Below are 20,086 nucleotides of genomic sequence, written 5' to 3'. Positions count from 1 at the left end.
GTCTTTGACAACAAAATATAATATAAACTATTTGCTAAAAGTAGAAGCTTTCATCAAGAACTTTCTTTCCAAATAGAAACAGCTTTTTTAACATATCCTAGTCACTTCATTTGTTATTATCCTATTCACACCATTTGGTGTTGTAAGTTCAAAACTTGGAAGTTTTCAAAAGAATAAAATGTTAGCTTTCAGTCAATTTTCATTGCAGGCTTTTAAAACTTTTCTCTTCATTTGATTTCAGACAGGTCTTTAAACATTATATAACGTCCATGTATAGCTCACAAAACCGATATATTTGTGAAAAAAGGATACAGCACCTGTGTTCTATGCCATATCACAGAGGCTCTGGAATGTCCCAGTTTGTTTTTACATGGCCCCTTGTCGTAATGCCGCAACAGAAAGTCATCCTGTAAGAAATTCAACAACCAGATCTTAGGACCATTATATTCAGGAGATAAACATTGACTGGTTCTTATGGAGTATGTGATGTCTGGAAACGGTGCTAGCTGGAGGTGTCAAATAATACATTTTTACACATGCAATCAACCAAGTCACCAAGCCTGACCACCTGATCCAATCTGGTTGCATAGACAGCATTGGCTCTATTCTAATCCAGGTTTCCACATTGGGGCACAGTCGTTATCTCATTGCACTAAGTGCACCTGTTGTGTTGCAACACATTTATGTTCGCATTTTGGCAGATGGACAAAATCATCTATATTTTTTAAATACCTTATATGACCGCAGATAAGCCGACCCCGTAGATAAGCCGAGGTATTAACTTGACCATTGAAATACGAAAGAAAATGATATGACCCCCAGATAAGCCGAAACAGGAAGTGAAAGGTAAAAAACACTGCGAAGTCGGACTGCAAGACATGTGCCGGTACTCGCAAATATTCAATAATATAAGATGAAAAACGTTGTAATTATACATGTATTGAAAAAGTCATTATTATTTCTAATATAAGATTTAACAAACCAGTCATCCACTTTCATAATGTGGGAAGCTGTTTCTCTTGTCTTTTTTTAATCTCACAATGATCGTTATACGTTGCCATCAACAACGAAGTGCCATTTTGTGAATCGGTGTATATAGAATTATGAACCCGTGAGAAAATATATCAGCTAGAGCGAAGACTTGCAGTTTGAATGCAGCATAGTAAGCGTACCTATTGGTCGACAACAGATCTCGCTTCTTCAAGTAAATGTATTCGTTAGCATTCATCATTTAACTGACAAACAATCTTCTCTACACACACAATCCTTCCTAAAAACCTATGACAACACACAAGACAACCAAACACATATTTTACAACTCTCAACAGATATGACTCACATGCTATCATTACACAAGTACTTCCGGAAGGAGAGTTATCTCCCTTACACCACTATGTTAGAAAAAAAGTTGATTATTCTCAATACAGGGCTTTGTTCCACAAAGCGATCTTAGCACTATGGCTGCTGTAACTCTGTGTTGTTATGACTGCCCTCCCAGATAAAACCAAAAAAAATCTTAATTCCTTAAATTTGGGGTTGAGAGGTTTAACAGTTCCACAAGTTTTCCATCTGACATATTCAACTTTTCAGGGGATTAAAAGGTCAAGTAAATAAATAACGGCTCTACTAAATATCATTTCTTCATGTCAAAATGAATGGCATAAGAGGTATCAAGTATATAAATGAGTTGAGATAAATAGCAGTCAACCTGACATACTCAAATACTCTACAATGCATATCTGTAATAAATAGGTCCTAGGAATTGCTTTACAAAAAAACTCTTTGAGGAATATGTCAGCATTAATACACAGTTTGTGGGGATGGAAGAGGAATGTGACAAATCTGAAGTAATTGAGTTCTTTTTATCCTACAATGAACTTTCAAAACTGGTCCCTAGCAACATATGCTTGTTTTAAGTAGTGCCTAAATGGATTGGTTGTCCAGGTATGGTACTCTTGTTAACACATCATCGTACCCAGACTGCGATGGGCATTTCTCATCTCATATCCAGCACTGAGTTGTCTCATCTAGATTTGATTATTTACAGGTTCCTGTCATATAGCTGGAATACTGCTGAATGTAGCATTAAGCAAACAAATAAAAAGGGTATAATTGTGTGTGACTTACATCTAGAGATGCAAGGCAGTACCAGCAGAACACATGTTTGCATCTCTTACACATCATCTGTGCACAGCCATCATTTCTCTCTATAGGCACATGGCAGACGGGGCAACGCTTGATCTTCGCATCTTCTGCACTGCTGAATGGAATGCTGCAAAACAAGGGCAATATTCGCAGACATATCATGTGATGAATGAATATCATTGCAGTCAGCTATAGCACAGCAGCCTGTCATTAGTCCCGGCCAGCCACATCAGTGATTAACAGTATGAGTAATACAAGTTCCTGGACAGAGTGTATTTTGGGCTGAGGTGTGCCACAGAGCACTCATAAAAATGCTTAGGTTTGCCCTTTGGAATTAAAGCACCAACTGGACAAAATATTTTTGATCCATCATCAAACTTGGTGAATTGTCATTTCACCTAAGAGATAAATATAGAATACCAGATACCAGAACTAATCATGAGTTTCATAACATTGGTATTAGAAGGGAACGAGTTTAGCATTTTATTCATTACATACCATTTATAACTTGCTGGAATTTCACTGTCATGTGTGAATAGCTCCTCTCAGTGGTCTATCATCTCCACATGCAATGTTGTTGAATAAGACAAGAGATGTTGAGAGCTTTCAATATTTGTTCATGAAACTTGTTCCCACAGTACATAAGCATACGCTTTGGTATTACACAATGTGTAATACTGCTGTATGTTTATAAAACGAGTGACCTCTTCACGGGCAAGTAATAATAAGCAATTGTCAATAAAAAGTATGTCCCCATCATTGATATTGGTTCATTTCTGAAAACCCAAATCTATTTGGTGAATCACACTGTGCATTAAGCATGTTCACGTGTTCATCATTTTCCATGTGTTTGTCACATTTATTTTAGGGTTCATATAAATCTGATATTCTGCCTTGGATTTGGAAAATACTCAATTTTGATTGGTCAATCAGAGGTATCAAAACACAATATCCAGTGGCTTATGATAGACAAGTTACATTTAAAGATCACACATACAGAATTTAATTAACACTTTGGTTTAATCTGCAAAGTTATCCCTGAGGAAACCTAGCACTGTGTCATGACAATAATCAGTACATGGTTCACACAAAACTTGAGCCCTCAAGTTTAACTCTTGACACCATTAAAATATGGGACCTGGTCAACCAAGTTGCTACGACTTCCATGATTATAGGTCTGAAGTGTTAAGATGGCTTTAAACATTCTTGTTTCTCTCGACTTTTTCAAAATGGAAAGGGTAGGGAGTAATTTGTTAGGTTACAAATCGTTAAAAGTAAACAAGACACAAATGTCATGCTGGCTTGATGTAAGAAAAGACAGCCCTGAATATATGGTGACCATGGCTATGTTCCCCTGTGAGTCTGACACACTTAGAAACTCATAGCCTGTGCATATAGATTTTGTTTAAATTTGGTAATGATATAGAAGAACGTCTAAACAAAGTTGAAAAATCTACCATGAAAATGTCCTAATGCCATTTGTCTCTCGCAACATCGCTGCAAATAATGAGACAACTCACCCAATATCTTCCTGTCTGCCAGACGCCATCACCTCATCACAAGTTTTGGCAGCATGCCATTTGGATTTACATATTGAACAAAACTTCAGACCACACTGCAAAAAGAGAAGAGCTGCCATTTCAACTATCTTTCAACTACCATGATGAGGTCAAAATCATAGACATTTGAACAGCCATTAAGAAAATAGTCTTCCTTTAAATCATGGAACATTCTTCAAAGAAATCATGGCCCGATAATATAACAAATTATACAAAGTGAAAGGATAATTTGAGCAAACTGTTATATTAAATTTAGTATATGTGAGTTGAGCTTTTGATAGGCTTTTGTTTGTTGTTTATTGATGAACGTTATTCCATGTTTCAGATCATACATTTCTTAACCAATCCAAATATAATAAGGCCATGAAAACAATTTGTCTCATCAATAATCTATTTTCAAAATGACCAGGCCTATTCTCTTCACAGAAAGCAAAAAACTACTTCAAACCCAGCAAGTAACAATAGCAACTGAGGCAAGGAAAGATAACTCCATAAAATAACGAATATGAAAACTACAATATTTTGATCACCCTGAACAAAGACAGCATGTTTTAAATGTGAGAAACATTTCAAAATCTTGTCATGGCCAAAATGTAGTAAATGTGATAAACGTACTGTTGGACACTGGACAGGCGAAGGATGGACGTTCTCCTCCGGTGGAGGTGTGGGACTTGAGCAAACATGGCAGACTGTTTCACAGCCAGCCTCGGGACAGAAGGTACGGTTGGGGTCCATGTCAACCTCTGTAATACAACATATCAAAATAATCAGACAACATTTTGGTGGGTTGCCTAGTAGTTAAAGCATTCACTTGTCACCTTGAAGACCTGGGTTCCATTGCCCACATGGGTACAATGTGTAAAGTCTGTGGACTCACCTATCATTTGCCTCTACTATCTCATCCAATGCCAAACAACTCACCCTTTCAACCCGAAACTTAACTCACTAAGAAGAGATTTTTGACATGTTTTGACATGTTGGTCTCAAGACATAACGCAAAAATGTCCAGGAAAATCTACTTACCCCTCAAATACCGTAATCTTTGGTACCTCTCAAATGTGGTGTGGTCTACCATTTTTTTTATCTGAAACAAAAACTCAAAAATAACTTCCTCACCAGGTTTTCAGGTGTGTGAAATACTATCGAGTTTTCTGATGGAGGTAGCTCCCTATTGAATTGAAATAGAAAATGAAAACAATCCTGAATAGCTAAAGCATCAGCTCAGCACATGGTTCATGTGTAAACAAAGTTTCCTGAAGAAATATGGAACGGTTTAGGAGTTATGCTCCGGAAATAAAAAATGTGATGGACCAAGGAATGGGGCAAAACGTCAACTACCACCTGTGTTATTAGAAATATAATGATTTACTACACCTGTGTTTTTAGGAGTGTACTGATTCATCACTACCTGTGTTATTAAGGGTGTACAGATTCACTACCACCTGTGTTATTAGGGTGTACAGATTCACTACCACCTGTGTTATTAGGGTGAACTGATTCACTACCACCTGTGTTATTAGGGTGTACAGATTCACTACCACCTGTGTTATTAGGGTGTACAGATTCACTACCACCTGTGTTATTAGGGTGTACAGATTCACTACCACCTGTGTTATTAGGGTGAACTGATTCACTACCACCTGTGTTATTAGGGTGTACAGATTCACTACCACCTGTGTTATTAGGGTGTACAGATTCACTACCACCTGTGTTATTAGGGTGTACTGATTCACTACCACCTGTGTTATTAGGGTGAACTGATTCACTACCACCTGTGTTATTAGGGTGTACAGATTCACTACCACCAGTGTTATTAGGGTGTACTGATTCACTACTCCTGTGTTATTAGGGTGTACTGATTCACTACCACCTGTGTTATTAGGGTGTACAGATTCACTACACCTGTGTTATTAGGGTGTACTGATTCACTACACCTGTGTTATTAGGGTATACAGATTCACTACCACCTGTGTTATTAGGGTATACAGATTCACTACCACCTGTGTTATTAGGGTGTACAGATTCACTACACCTGTGTTATTAGGGTGTACTGATTCACTACACCTGTGTTATTAGGGCATACTGATTCACTACCACCTGTGTTATTAGGGTGTACAGATTCACTACCACCTGTGTTATTAGGGTGTACAGATTCACTACCACCTGTGTTATTAGGGTGTACTGATTCACTACCACCTGTGTTATTAGGGTGAACTGATTCACTACCACCTGTGTTATTAGGGTGTACAGATTCACTACCACCTGTGTTATTAGGGTGTACTGATTCACTACTCCTGTGTTATTAGGGTGTACTGATTCACTACCACCAGTGTTATTAGGGTGTACAGATTCACTACACCTGTGTTATTAGGGTGTACTGATTCACTACACCTGTGTTATTAGGGTATACAGATTCACTACCACCTGTGTTATTAGGGTATACAGATTCACTACCACCTGTGTTATTAGGGTGTACAGATTCACTACACCTGTGTTATTAGGGTGTACTGATTCACTACACCTGTGTTATTAGGGCATACTGATTCACTACCACCTGTGTTATTAGGGCATTCTGATTCACTACCACCTGTGTTATTAGGGTGTACAGATTCACTACACCTGTGTTATTAGGGTGTACTGATTCACTACACCTGTGTTATTAGGGTGTACTGATTCACTACCACCTGTGTTATTAGGGTATACAGATTCACTACCACCTGTGTTATTAGGGTGTACAGATTCACTACACCTGTGTTATTAGGGTGTACTGATTCACTACACCTGTGTTATTAGGGCATACTGATTCACTACACCTGTGTTATTAGGGCATTCTGATTCACTACACCTGTGTTATAAGGGCATACTGATTCACTACACCTGTGTTATTAGGGCATTCTGATTCACTACTCCTGTGTTATTAGGGGTGTACTGATTTACTACACCTGTGTTACTAGGGTGTACTGATTAACTACACCTGTGTTTTTAGGAGTGTACAGATTCACTACCACCTGTGTTATTAGGGTGTACCGATTCACTACACCTGTGTTATTAGGGCATACTGATTCACTACACCTGTGTTATAAGGGCATACTTATTCACTACTCCTGTGTTATTAGGGCATACTGATTCACTACCACCTGTGTTATTAGGGCATACTTATTCACTAATCCTGTGTTATTAGGGCATACTGATTCACTACCACCTGTGATATTAGGGGTGTACTGATTTACTACACCTGTGTTACTAGGGTGTACTGATTTACTACACCTGTGTTACTAGGGTGTACTGATTTACTACACCTGTGTTACTAGGGTGTACTGATTCACTACCTACAGTCATTCAGTCATGTTATCAAAAACACACGTATGATTCTCTTATCATGGATTGAGAGTATCTGGATTACTGAGGCTCCCTGTGCTCACCTCTGGACCTTCAATCTTGCCTTGCTTCTTGCACTGAGCATCGGGACAGGTGATCTCAGATACATTGCCCTCAGTGATCATCACTGTCAGGTACTGCCGTACACACTGCAATGCAATACACATATACATTTACATACCAGTAATATAAACATGACAACTTCACTAATAAGGGCAGTCCCTTTTGATACCAAGAGACAAACTATTCACAACAACACTGACATACTGGAATCAAAGATCATCATTTGAATCCAATACATATTTAAATAGATATGTCAGATACATTCACTTGGTCCAATGTTTGTTTGTTGTCTAACGCGCAGCCTGTAAATATTCCAGCATGGACCAGACAATCCAGAGATTGACATCATGACCATTGTTCCTCATGCAATCAACCAAGTTACCAAGCCTGAGTACCCAATCCATACAGCTGCCTAAGTATAGGATGCTTAGGTGACCTATATTCTTGCAAGACATGTCCATGCCAGGTCTTGACCCAATGAGTCTTTAGACAAATTTGATCATGTAACTGCACAAGTATTGTTGTATATATAAAACAATCCAGTCACAGGTGGCTGCTCACTAGCTGCAAACTGATCAGCGTTTTGTATACAAAATCTATTCTACCATGAATTTTTGAAATTACTGGTCAATCAGATATCAAATCAAAATAACCTCTGATTGAAACAGTAAATTTAACAGCTGCATTATTTATAGAAAAGTAGGGGTGTCATAGCTGCACTATTTATAGAAAAGTACTTCTTTCTCAGTCATTATAGGTAGGCATTATGAAATAATTATATGTACAATTATATGTAACAAATGCAGATTTGCAGTTCATTCGTTCGTTCGTTTACCGGAATTCGTTGAAGGGGTAATTTTTTTCTGCGCATTATATTCCAATTATTTTTCTTCTCCAAAATACTGAATCCGCTAGAGGGGTGTGTGCATTATACTCGTGTGGGCACTGAACTTAAGACAATATGGTACTACAATATTTCAAAGTATGTGTGTCAATAGATGATTGAAGAAATCACAATAGGAATCGACAATGAAAAAGTCTTAAGTAAAACAGAGAGCTTGAAATTTGGCAATTTTCGATATCCAACTATGACATATCTTTAGTGTCAAGGTAAGCAGTGTGGTGTCATTATACCGATGTTCAAGTGATGTCACGATTCACCGGTACATCGTAGGCAAACTTTGCAGGATTGTCGAAGTTGATCTTGCATCGTTATCAATAAGATATGTATCATATCATGTGACACGTGTATCATGACATCTGCATCGTGACATCCCTATGATGTACTATGTTGAACAAAATTTTCTTCATGCATGTCCACTTCATGGTGGTTTACAAAGTTTTTGTGCTCACACTTTCAGTGCCAATCATACGTGTGAGTAAGACATAATGATGTGAGTGAGGAATAATGGTGTGAACAAATGGTTATACCGTATTCGACGTAATAAGCGCCCTGCTCTAATAAGCGCCAACGGTGATATTTGCTGATATATCGGCTAGTGAACAATCCCAATTAGCACCCCTTCCAATTGATAAATGTATGCAAGACTATTTATTTGTGCATAATATGTTTGTTATATGCATATATGCACCCTTAATTATGGGCAATTAAATTCTGGAAAAATATATCTGTCATATATTAACATTTCAGGTTGTCAGCATAAACCATGAAATTTACGATCAACTATGTTGTTTTTCACCAAAATAATATTCTAAAAAGGGCCCCCTATTTCTAATTTTGAGAGCGCCCTGGGTGCTTATTATGTCGAATACGGTAATTGGAGTTTCATTTATTTAGATCCACAACCCACTCCAAACACTTAAAACTCAATCCATCCAGCTTAACTCTCACAAACAGCAAAGAGTTCACTTTAAATGTTTGCAGAATAGAATGGAGACAATCATAATGTGTTTTCAATGTAGAACGAAGTTACATACATACCTGTAAATTTAACCATGCTACATATATCTGTATATCTCAATAATTCCTGAATAAATGGCATACATGTGCAATCATTAAGCGTTAATTTTACTTTTTATTCATCATTTGCATGTCAAGGCTGTGCATATATGCAAATACCTTATGTGTTTGTGATGAAAAGGTTGGAAATACCTGAATTTGATTACGTAATAATCCCTAATAGTTGACACTTAGGGCTTGGTTCCTTGCCCCAAAACACAGTTGACTGCCTACAGTCCATGCCAAACATTTGTATTTGTTGTATGATGCTGCACTAAGCAATATTCCAGCTATGTGATGGCGGTCTGTACATAATCGAGTCTGGACAGGGACAATCGAGTGATTGACAACCAAGTCAGCGAGCCTGACCACCCAATTCTGTTGTGACTTGTCGTCTCTTACGACAAGTATAGTTGCCTCTTACTAAGTCTTAGGGCAAGCATGGGTTGCTGACAACCTATTCTCTACCTGGATCTTCATGGGTCGCCAAAGATTTGTGATTCTACCAATCTCATTAAAATCAGATCTTAGTTCTGGCTATCGCTAAACAAAGATCTGAGGACATCCCATTACGGGTCACGTCAGAACGACCTTTCATCTGACCAATCAGAGCGTTGCTTACCAGATCATGAAAGTGACAGTCGGAATGTGTTTTCTCATCATGCAACCTCGAAAACGTTAACACGGGGTATTCCGACTGATTCCGTCAAAATTATCATTATCTCTCCCTTCCGTTGGTCAAACATTTGAATGGAGGAGGCGTTGCACAGTTCCCGGAAGTACTGTCATACAATTTCAGCCATATATTAGACATTCCGGAATGTTCGTTTGTTCAGTTTTCACAATTTTAATCGAGAACTGTGCTAACATAAATTTCAAGCATATTCTGAAATGGAAGTTGCCAGTACTGTAAAGTTCGAGAAAGCTGATTTCTAATTGGCTAATGTTTGTCATTTCAGTGGTTGGTCAAAGTTCGCGAAAGGTCGTTCTGACGTGACCCGTAATGGGATGTCCTCAGATCTTTATACAGCGATAGCGAGAACTAAGATCTGATTTTAATGAGATTGTGATTCTACCAGCACTAACTCAATATCTTGACATCATTTCAAGTAAATTTTAGTGTTATATATGGACTTTGATTAGTTTTTGTGATGAAGAAATTTGGCTGAAGTCCCAGACTGATACAGAACAATCCATCTAAGGACAGAATCCCAGGGCATACAAACTGAGAATAGGGGTAAATAATGTACCTAGCAAGTCTGAGGGATGCAAAAAGAGTGTATTTGTTTGAAACCTTAAATGTACCAAGATTGTAGATTGCATGTTAAATATTATTGACATTTTTGTTCTGGCAAGTAATTCCCTCAAAGTTCTGTGTGTGGGATTGTCTTTTTTCGCTTCAATCTATGCTTGCAATCACTATTCATAATAAGCCTAAGGCTTCTGAGCATGTGCAATGACATGGCATCAGTAAAATTCTTGTAACCAAGAGAAGCACCAGGATTTATTGAGGATTCCAAACCAAATACCCTTGACAGGCAAAATGGGAAAAATCATTATAAAAACTTCAAATTTGGGAATTGTTCTAAAAGTTCTGATTTTGGCTGAATATCTGCGTCTGAGTAGGTGTAGATAAATCCCTGAGTGTGCCACAAGTTGTCAGACTTGAACTCCCTTGTCAACGCGTTGGGCCTCTAAAATATATTATTGAAAGTCCTCTGACTCAAAAATAGATAGACCCAGGTAAATCTCTGGTACCCCAAGAATGTACATTAACCATGTTAACCCCTGTTGCCAATTTATTTTTCAGACGATCATTTCTATAAGATCTGAAAATTGAACATTGTGCAAGAATTGCGATTGTGCAGCCCAGGGTCTATCAAAATTACAAGGGATGTACAATATTAATATTAAACTTCCTATCTGATGGCGTAAAATCAACAATTAAAAAATATGGGAACTGATAAAAAGATGGAGAAGGTGTTATGACGATAAATTTCTGTAGATCAATCAATATCTGGTGTGTCCACCATCTTGGGTGATACATGCACGACACCTTCATGGCGTACTGCTAATGAAGCCTTGGTATTACCCGCCATTCCACCTGAAGACCTACACCAAGCTGGGCCACATTGGTAGGTGCTGGGTGTCTGACATATACTTTCTGTCAGAGAACATCCCACAGATGATCTATTGGGGACGTGTCTCGGGACTTAGTGGGCCAGTCCAATGTGAAACAATGTGAACTATGTGAAGCATTCCCACTGTGTCTTGTAGCACTAGATTTTGTTTAATGTTTCCTTGTTTAGAAGCATTATTGTATTGATTAGTATCTGTAATTTAACTGTGAACATATAGCTGAAAATTATAGTCAAATGGCATTCTTTTTGAGCCAGTGATGCGACTTAGTTATATTTGTGGTCATAAGGTTAGAGTAACCTCCATTGTTTCATGTTTGTTTTCATAGTAGTAAGTGAAATGTTAGGTATCTTTAAATATAAATGTAAATAAATGTTACATAAATAGATTAAATTAAGCTTGAGCTTGTATTTGAAGCTATATGAATGTTTATAATATGTAATGTTTGTAAACTTAATATTGTTAATGGAAATGCATTGTTTGTAAATAAACTTAATATTGTTATTCGAAATGCATTTTTGTTAAAACAATCACAGTTTATCAACACTGTTTATTAGTATTGAAAACAGTAATTGTAAAAATAACATATAAACATGTAAAACAATAGGCTGAGCCAGAAATGCAAGGGTCACATATACACTGGACCAACATTGTCAAGCTCGGGTACCTGGTATGCCACCAAAGGTAAATCTGATAAAGATATGGAAGTAATAATAATAACCTAAATTTTTTTTTTATTGTTATTGCTAAAAATATGTTGAGTAGGAGGTAACTTATTTTCATTAGCTTATTTTGTACAAACAAACCATACAAGGGATCTGTTTACATCAAATGACAACAGATGTCGATGGATGGATACAATCACATGAAGCATGAATGTTTTGGAGGGCGAAAAACATAGTGTATTGCATCAAGAAGAGAAAGAAGGGAGCATTGCAATTTTCTTTTGTCTGTAGGTACTATAGGACAATAAAATGATGTGAGGTAGGTTGTTAATGTTAGGTAGTGAGGTGGGAGGGAATGAAAATCTAATAATTTATTATGGCCTGAAGCAAATCAAAGCGATGGCACCAGCACCACCAAGCCAAAGACCACCCTGACCCAACCCAAGCTCCTATAAGATCTGTCCACCTACGTTATGTCCCTGTAACTCTAACCTACAGTTAAAACAGCATCACTCTCATGAAGATCAATATTTACTGCATAACCCATTAATTGGTAAACATGGAAAAAACGGATGAAATTGAACACAAGAACAAAATGACTTCTAAGAGATCAAATAGTTGCAAAACCTTTAACATTTCTTATAGCAAATCTGAAACAGAAGAGCTATTAACACACGAGAGGTCCTAGTGACGACATCAGTTACATTTACAACAAACCAAAAATAGTTCCATGATTGGAATTTAGAAGCAGTATCATGTTCTGCAGTGGAAAAATCATCATGAAAAGGTTTGTTAAAAGCTCTTAGATTGATTAAAATGATACACTTTGCCATGTACCAATATGTTTCAGGTGGCCATAGCTCCAGCATAGTTCACCATTAACTTTAAGTGGCAGGCACTATTTACTCCAGCTACCACATGATGGAAAAGATCATAGCATAACTGTATGTTCATTCGATATGGTCGGACAATCTTTTAGATTCTAGTGGCATAAATCATCTTAATCAGAGAAAGATATAGCCTGTGACAATAAACTGTTTACAAGGCCAACAAGGCTTCGCTGTCAAATATTACAACAGATTTCTGTTTGTTATGTCATACTGAATCAGTCTATGCATTAAGCCACTAGTCTGAAGCCCAGGTCTAGGAAAACTTATTTCCATCTTGTAATCTCAGACTATAGCATCCATATGTTAAAATGAAATTGAACTGAACCAAATCTCTGAAAGACAATTTGGGGTTAAAAGACAAAATACTACAGCCAGTGCATCCTTGATTATTCAGTGGACTAAATCTGCATTCTCTTATGATAAACACCCTACATTAGTAGGATTCATATGTAGAAGTCTGTTGGAAATATAGAGACATATACACAATTTCAGCTCCATAAACCAAGAGGTTTCAGTGAGAGAGTGAGTATGTTTTACACCACTTTTAGCAATATTCCAGCACGACAGGGGACACCAGAAATGGGCTTGACACATTGTACCCATGTGAGGAATTAAATCCAGGTCTTGGACATGACAAGCCAACACTTTAACCACTAGGCTACCCCACCACCCCTCAAGAGGTTTCAGAGATAATGTCAAAAGTTCAGTGAAACAAGATAAATGGGTTTTTCAGTGAATGTCAAAGACTACAACAGAAAAAGAACAAACACCAAAGCCTCTATCCCCATGATATTTTACTCATATTAACTGTATACTTACTTCATATGAAATTACATAATAGAAATGGCTGAGTAATGGGCAAAAATGGTCCAGTCAGTCAAACTTTCACATTTTTGCAAATATAGTAGTCATTATGGACTAGTCGCATTTGTTCTTTACTGTAACTATGAGTGAGTGAGTGAGTTGGGTTTAACGCCGCTTTTAACAGTATTCCAGTTATATCACGGCGTGTCAGCTTAATGTGGGAGGAAAGCCCAAAGTGATGCAGGTCTCAGACGTTTACCACTTCGGTGAAACCCACGAGCATGGGTATGGTGCTGACAAACCTAGAAACATAATTGGGGCGAACCGGGATTCGAACCCACAATCATAGGTTTCTGGCGTGTCCAAGGGACGCAACTCTGCACAGTGAATCGCGGCGCCTTAGACGACTGGGCCACACGTGCCCCCACTATAACTAAGAAATCAAGGCCAAACAGGAATATACGAGAGCAGACAGATGGAAAAGTTTCAGAGATAGATCAGTTAAAAAAACAAAACGAAAAAACCCATTTTCCTTGACAAATAGCCTAGACCACAGGAGTCCGTATCTAAAAATAGACGCCATCATGCATATTCATGACCATCTCCACACGTGAGCCCAAAGGGCGCATGAGGGCGTCTATTTTTAGATACGGACTCCTGTGCCTAGACCTTCTTCTGGTAATTGTAACTATGTTTCTGCTTCGAATGACACCATACAAACTGTTGACACTTAATATCAGAAATCAGACGTTGGAGCTGCAATTGATAACTTTACGTCTGAGAGAGAAGCCATGTGAAACATTCTGTGATCGCTAACGATATTTGTGGACAGTGATTCTGCATCAACAACATCTGTATCAGGTTTTAAGGTTTTCTTGTTGTTTGTTGATATTTTTACTCCTGTATCCCTGTTACATATGTATCTCTGTAGCCAGGGGAACTACAGAGCTAAACATCAGAAAACCAATACCATGTTGTAATTAGTGTGTGTTCTTATTCCAATTTGCCCATTTGATATAAAACTCATTTATAACCATTTTTGCTAAAATGAAAAGTATTTTCAACATAGTATCTCATTATTAAATGAATCTTAAAATGTACAAAACATGGTAGGTCATTTTTTATCTTACATTTATACAAGAAATATTTTGCTGAGATGATGAAGAGATCAAACACAGCAGTCATAACATCCATTTTACAACCAAAACTTATTAATTCTAATGTAAGATTAAGGTTATGAATGTGATTACATCCTCCTGACAACCATGTCATAAACTGTAACAAGAAAGTTTGTACAAATTCACATTCCCAAAACAAGTGTGAGATGGACTCACTCTTCATTACAAAATGATCATAAATCAGAGTCCTTAACTTCGATTTTGCAGAGACAAATGTTAGTTGAAAAAATCCTGTGGATTATCCTGCATTGAAACCACCTCAGTTTTATTTCCTGCCTTGATTAAGGGGATTAGAGAAAATACAATGTCAATGAAGACTAGATAAGAACTCAGCTTGCCACTTAGACTTAGATACACAATTACCTTCAGAAGAGCATAGAGTATAATAATATGCTTTGAACCTTTCTTTACAGAACAAAGCAATCGGTTCACTAGAGAGTTATCTGCACATTGCCCATTTTTTCTTTTGAATTTGCAACTTCTTTCATATGTCCTAGTAGAATTTATTACAACATAATACTGTAAGAACTAGGTATTCAGGTGATACATACTAGGTTTTAAGTTTTATATGATCTCTCAGAGAGGGCCCTGAAAGTTTCCCCCTAAGTTTGTCTTGAACACTGCCATAGCTAAGATTATCTTTGTAAAGAACAGCTTCAAAAGCCTTGTGGTTTCAGAGGAGACGGACAAACATATGGACGGACAACACACCATGTCAAAAGCACAATTGGACTGAATGTTCAGGTGAGCTAAAGGTGAGTCATGAGTGAATGAGTTTGGTAGAACACAGATTTTTGCAAAATGCCAGAAATATCATGGTGGGGGGTGCTGCATATGGGCCCCACTCATCAGAGCTCGAAGTAGCTTTATGAAACATGCACCAATGCAAGCAATCATTGATAAATGCAATCTAATATTTATGTTTTTAGTGCAAGTAAAAACAATTCTAATCTGAGTCTGACGGACCCTTACTTGTCCACACAACATCCATCCTTGAACACACTCAGTACCTCCAAAGCTTTATCTACCATACTAAATCACTAATCTCTGTGTTATGTTTAATTTGTCATGCTTTCTGGCTCTTGATGACATTGAACTGGAGGTACTTCAAGATCAAGTGCACATGTTCAAATGATGTTTTACAGCACTACAGCAATTTATGTGACACTGGCAGAAGACGGGTCTATGTTACCACTTTGATAAATTTAAGGGATTTGGACTAGAGTGCCAGTAGGTGTTCACGTCAATATGCACCTGGTGCAAGTTAAATGAAGTTCCTTATATCGAGCCCTGCACATTCTACTAATGTGGGGAATCAAACTCAGGCCTTTGGTGTGATGAGCAAACGCTTGAACCATTATGCTACCCATTGTCCCAAATGAGTCAAGAAATCAGCATACAACAAAGACTTAAAAAAATACATTTAAATTTAATAATATATTATACTCAAACAGCCATTGTATTTATCAACCCTGGCAGTCATCATCATAGAATCATTAGGCCAGTAGATGTGTGTTCAACTTACCGACTCACAGTACAGACACTTGCAGTCATGCAGCTCATACATCTCTGGCAGGAGACACTCCATCAGACACAGCTTGCATGTGATCAGGGGGTCGATTGCCAAGTCAACCGAGCTCCGCGACGCTGAATACGTCGCCATCATTGCAGGCAGCAAACTGCTCTGAAAGTAGAAAATGCACATTGAAACAATAGCAAAATGAAGCAGTAGTTCATGGCTCATAAAATACACCAAGAGTTGATATCATAACTATGTTCTGTGTACACTCAGAATGACTGTCATCAGGTGGTGCTTATTGGTAACTTGATGGGGAAACACGGAGAAGTCATTATGATATTGATGGGGCAAATATGTCATTACCTGCAGAATGTTTCTCATATGGTGGGAACAATATGTGCCAAGTTTATAGGGCAAAGAAATGAATTTGATCTGCTTCACCGAATCTCTGTATGAGTGAATGCTGATTAAATGGATTTTTTTAATGCACATTAAATGTTAAACCTTCAATATACATGTACATCACCATGACATAAATTTAATGTCATTTGAGATATTACATCCCTTTCTTAGATGTTATTTGCTGAAACTTAAGACATTCATTTGAATTACTACATCAATAGATTCTTATTTTCCCAGCATCAATAAATGATGGAATGCATTTATCATAATCATTTTTAACATGATATCTGAAATACTGATAACTATTCATTTCAACAATTTCTGTCAAGATGGATAAGTTTATTCCTTTCCAAGATACTTAATCACTAATTTGATGGATTCACAGAAAGAAAAAAAAAGGTGGATAAGATATTTATGATGCCAATGAACTGATGAAGACAAATGTACAATGACTTCTTAACTGTCATTATCTGGCAAATTATTGTATTTAATTCATTCTTCATATCTGATCCTTAAAGGGCCAATATATTATCTAAATAAAATCTGTGGACCAAGAAATATTTATTCCACCAATGCTGCAAACAAATAAGATTATTTAACAACGTAATAATCAAATACTTGACAAGTGTAATTAGCTTTAGAGTGCATTGGCCCTATAAGCACTGCACTTATTTATCATTCTCTAAGTAGCTGCTATGTTTCTCTGTTACCATTGGTTACAGTTACACTTGTATGTCTACATGAAGTATGCAAGTTCAGTAGGACTTGAAACTAATTACAGGACAGAAACTAGGTTTCAGCAACATACATGCATTGTCAGTGATGATTCTTTATTATATATAGATGTTTCAATTTAACATGAGAGTATAATAGACAGGTATTTAGACTTATGCTTTCTGAGTGTATATCTTACCCGGAGGCATATTCACGAAGCTGCCTCATTTAAGACAAATATCAGCGACTTGTGACTAAAATTATGATTGCCATAAGAGCTATTCTTGATGCTGTCTTAAAACCTATCACAACGTTATCTTACTTATGACACAAATCTTAGTTAAGAGGGCCTCAGCTTGTGTTGGAGGTAAAAAAAGCTGGGGGTTTCCCAATGACTTCATCAATTTTACAGATAATTCCCTAGACTGACATTCATGTACGCATTAATATATTAAAATATATACTGTATTCGACGTAATAAGCGCCAAGGACGCTCTCAAAATTACAAATAAGGGGCTCTTAATAGAATATAATTTTGGTGAGAAAAAAATCCCCAAAAACAGAGTTGAAAGATCGAAAATTTCATGGTTGATGCTGACAGCCTGAAATGATACAAAAGAGTGAGTGAGTGCGTATATACACGACAGATGTATTATCCAGAATTTAATTGCCCATAATTGCATATAGCACACAAGTGCATATTATACACGAATAAATACGTCTTATGTACATTGATCAATCGGAAGGTGTGCTAATTGGGATTGTTCGCTAGCCAATATATTATTTGTAAACATCCAGTACGTATATTTTCTTGTTACCGGTATATGTTCAGAACTTCCTTGTGTTATCTTGTAAACTATCTCCTGTAAACTGTCAGTATGTAGGATCTCACATCTACCAGTACCAGGAACAAGAATATGTGCATGTTCTTGTTATGACCACGTGTATGTGAAACTTTTTGTGGTAATAGTGAAAATGAATAGGTGGTGAGGTGAAATGGGGTTCAACGTCGCATTCAAGATCATTGCACACAGTGATGTTAGTGGCGTGTCCTTTAGGGCCTGTTGTTCATGTTCAAAATACTGGTGGCGTATTCTGCTCGAGTGCCTGCTCCACAAAACCATGTCTGTGCTAAGACAATTGTAACTTGAATTCTTTACTTATTTCTGACTTAAACAGTTGTAGCTCTAAGATCGCCCAGTCCCAATAGGGATGGACTATTACTTCGACTGATAGTAACCATACAAGATATTGTATTAGGAATGCAATGTTGTTGTGGGAATGTAAATGTTGTTTTTGCTAGTTACTGTCATTAATAACCTGCCATTCATGTGGCCTACATTAGTTGTCTGTGATAGAGCGTGAGCGAGGTAAACCAGCAGTAGACTACATTCGAGCAATGGCCCACACCATCACAGCATAATGACACACAATCAACCAGTGCCCCATTCTCAAGTGATCTAAATGCTAAGACCAGAGATGGCACCCCTAGCTGAAGCTTTGAAGTAATCAGTGGGGTGAAAAAGCATAATTTCTTTTGAAAAAGAGTAATGTCAACAGTACCAAGTCAACAGTGGGCTTCTGCTTCGACAGTTTTGTTAGGCCTAGACATAAGTGAAACATGTGGTGTAAGCTCCAGACATTCATTAAATTTATCTGTAACAATAATCAAATCCTTATTTTCATTATGACAAAGTAGTGTTTAAACTTCCAAAGTAACATTAGTGTACATGGAATTAGTTCCCTGTCTGCACCTGAAAAGATCAACCGATAAAATGACTTGAGTATGTTTTAACATTACAACCAATCAGAAACATTGAATCAGCGAGTAATGGATGTTTCAACACTATGTGATTTGAAAGCATGACTCTCACTGATAATCATAGTCTCGCAGTAGAATGCTTCATGTCACTGGTGCAGTAACAATTTACTATGTAAATAACTCGTGAAAAAAGAAATTGTAAATGTTGGAATCTCTGTAAGATGATCATTCCTAAGCACACATACTGTCAGACAGACTTATGAGAGGTGTAATGCTAAGATCGCTTTGTGAAAAAGACTCTCGTGATCTTAGCACTATGACTGTATGAGTAATTACCATACCTTAACATAATGTTACGACACTCGTAAGGCTATGATCGCGTTGTAAACATCCAGGGACCTGTTCCACAAAGCTGTCTTAGCACCACAACTAGCGTAAGACTATGTCTAAGTATGAAAGTCTTAGTGCTAAGATTGCTTCAGTTGAATATGGCCCTGGTCTCACATACTAACCACTCAATTATCATTTGTCTCTTATGACAAGAGGTGAATATTTTTAAAGTCCCCCAGAAATATTTTCTTCAATGTTATTTATCACAATGATGGATTTAATTCATAAGTACATGCCAAGTATAAGACATTTACTTAGATCTAAGACCAGAACAAAGATAACTTTGCAATGTAATTCAATCTTGTAATTCAATTTGAAAACTCTCTGTGACCCATGAGACCAGTATCAATCTAACTGCTGTTTTTTTGACTGCGAAATGAATTCCGCATTCACCTTGAGCTTGCAAATAATGTTATCTGACTCGACAATGCATAATCAATTTGAACAATTTGATTTCAAAACTCATTCTTTCATCAATGTCAGCGTTGTAACCGATATCCCAGCACATACTCAACTTG

The 20,086-nt window shown here is 37.3% G+C and overlaps 1 protein-coding gene across 1 annotated transcript in view; it reads right to left on the bottom strand.

The window, feature by feature from the left end:
* The window catches only part of LOC124138817 (probable E3 ubiquitin-protein ligase RNF144A), a 49,920-nt gene that overhangs the window by 8,636 nt on the left and 21,198 nt on the right, over positions 1-20,086 (bottom strand). The window contains exons 2-8 of the mRNA XM_046505699.2: positions 16,307-16,465; positions 7,127-7,231; positions 4,728-4,788; positions 4,320-4,447; positions 3,666-3,760; positions 2,128-2,272; positions 318-407 (exon numbers count right to left, since the gene is read on the bottom strand). Coding sequence (XP_046361655.1) covers positions 318-407; positions 2,128-2,272; positions 3,666-3,760; positions 4,320-4,447; positions 4,728-4,788; positions 7,127-7,231; positions 16,307-16,447 — 765 coding nt within the window. The 5' untranslated portion in view covers positions 16,448-16,465. The remainder of the gene's footprint in view (positions 1-317; positions 408-2,127; positions 2,273-3,665; positions 3,761-4,319; positions 4,448-4,727; positions 4,789-7,126; positions 7,232-16,306; positions 16,466-20,086) is intronic.

The sequence above is a fragment of the Haliotis rufescens genome, unplaced genomic scaffold (genome assembly GCF_023055435.1).
Source record: "Haliotis rufescens isolate VD_foot unplaced genomic scaffold, xgHalRufe1.0.p SCAF_2, whole genome shotgun sequence".
NCBI classification, from domain to species: domain Eukaryota; kingdom Metazoa; phylum Mollusca; class Gastropoda; order Lepetellida; family Haliotidae; genus Haliotis; species Haliotis rufescens.
The sequence above is the reverse complement of the archived record's forward strand: the minus strand, read 5'-3'. Positions and strand labels throughout refer to the sequence as shown.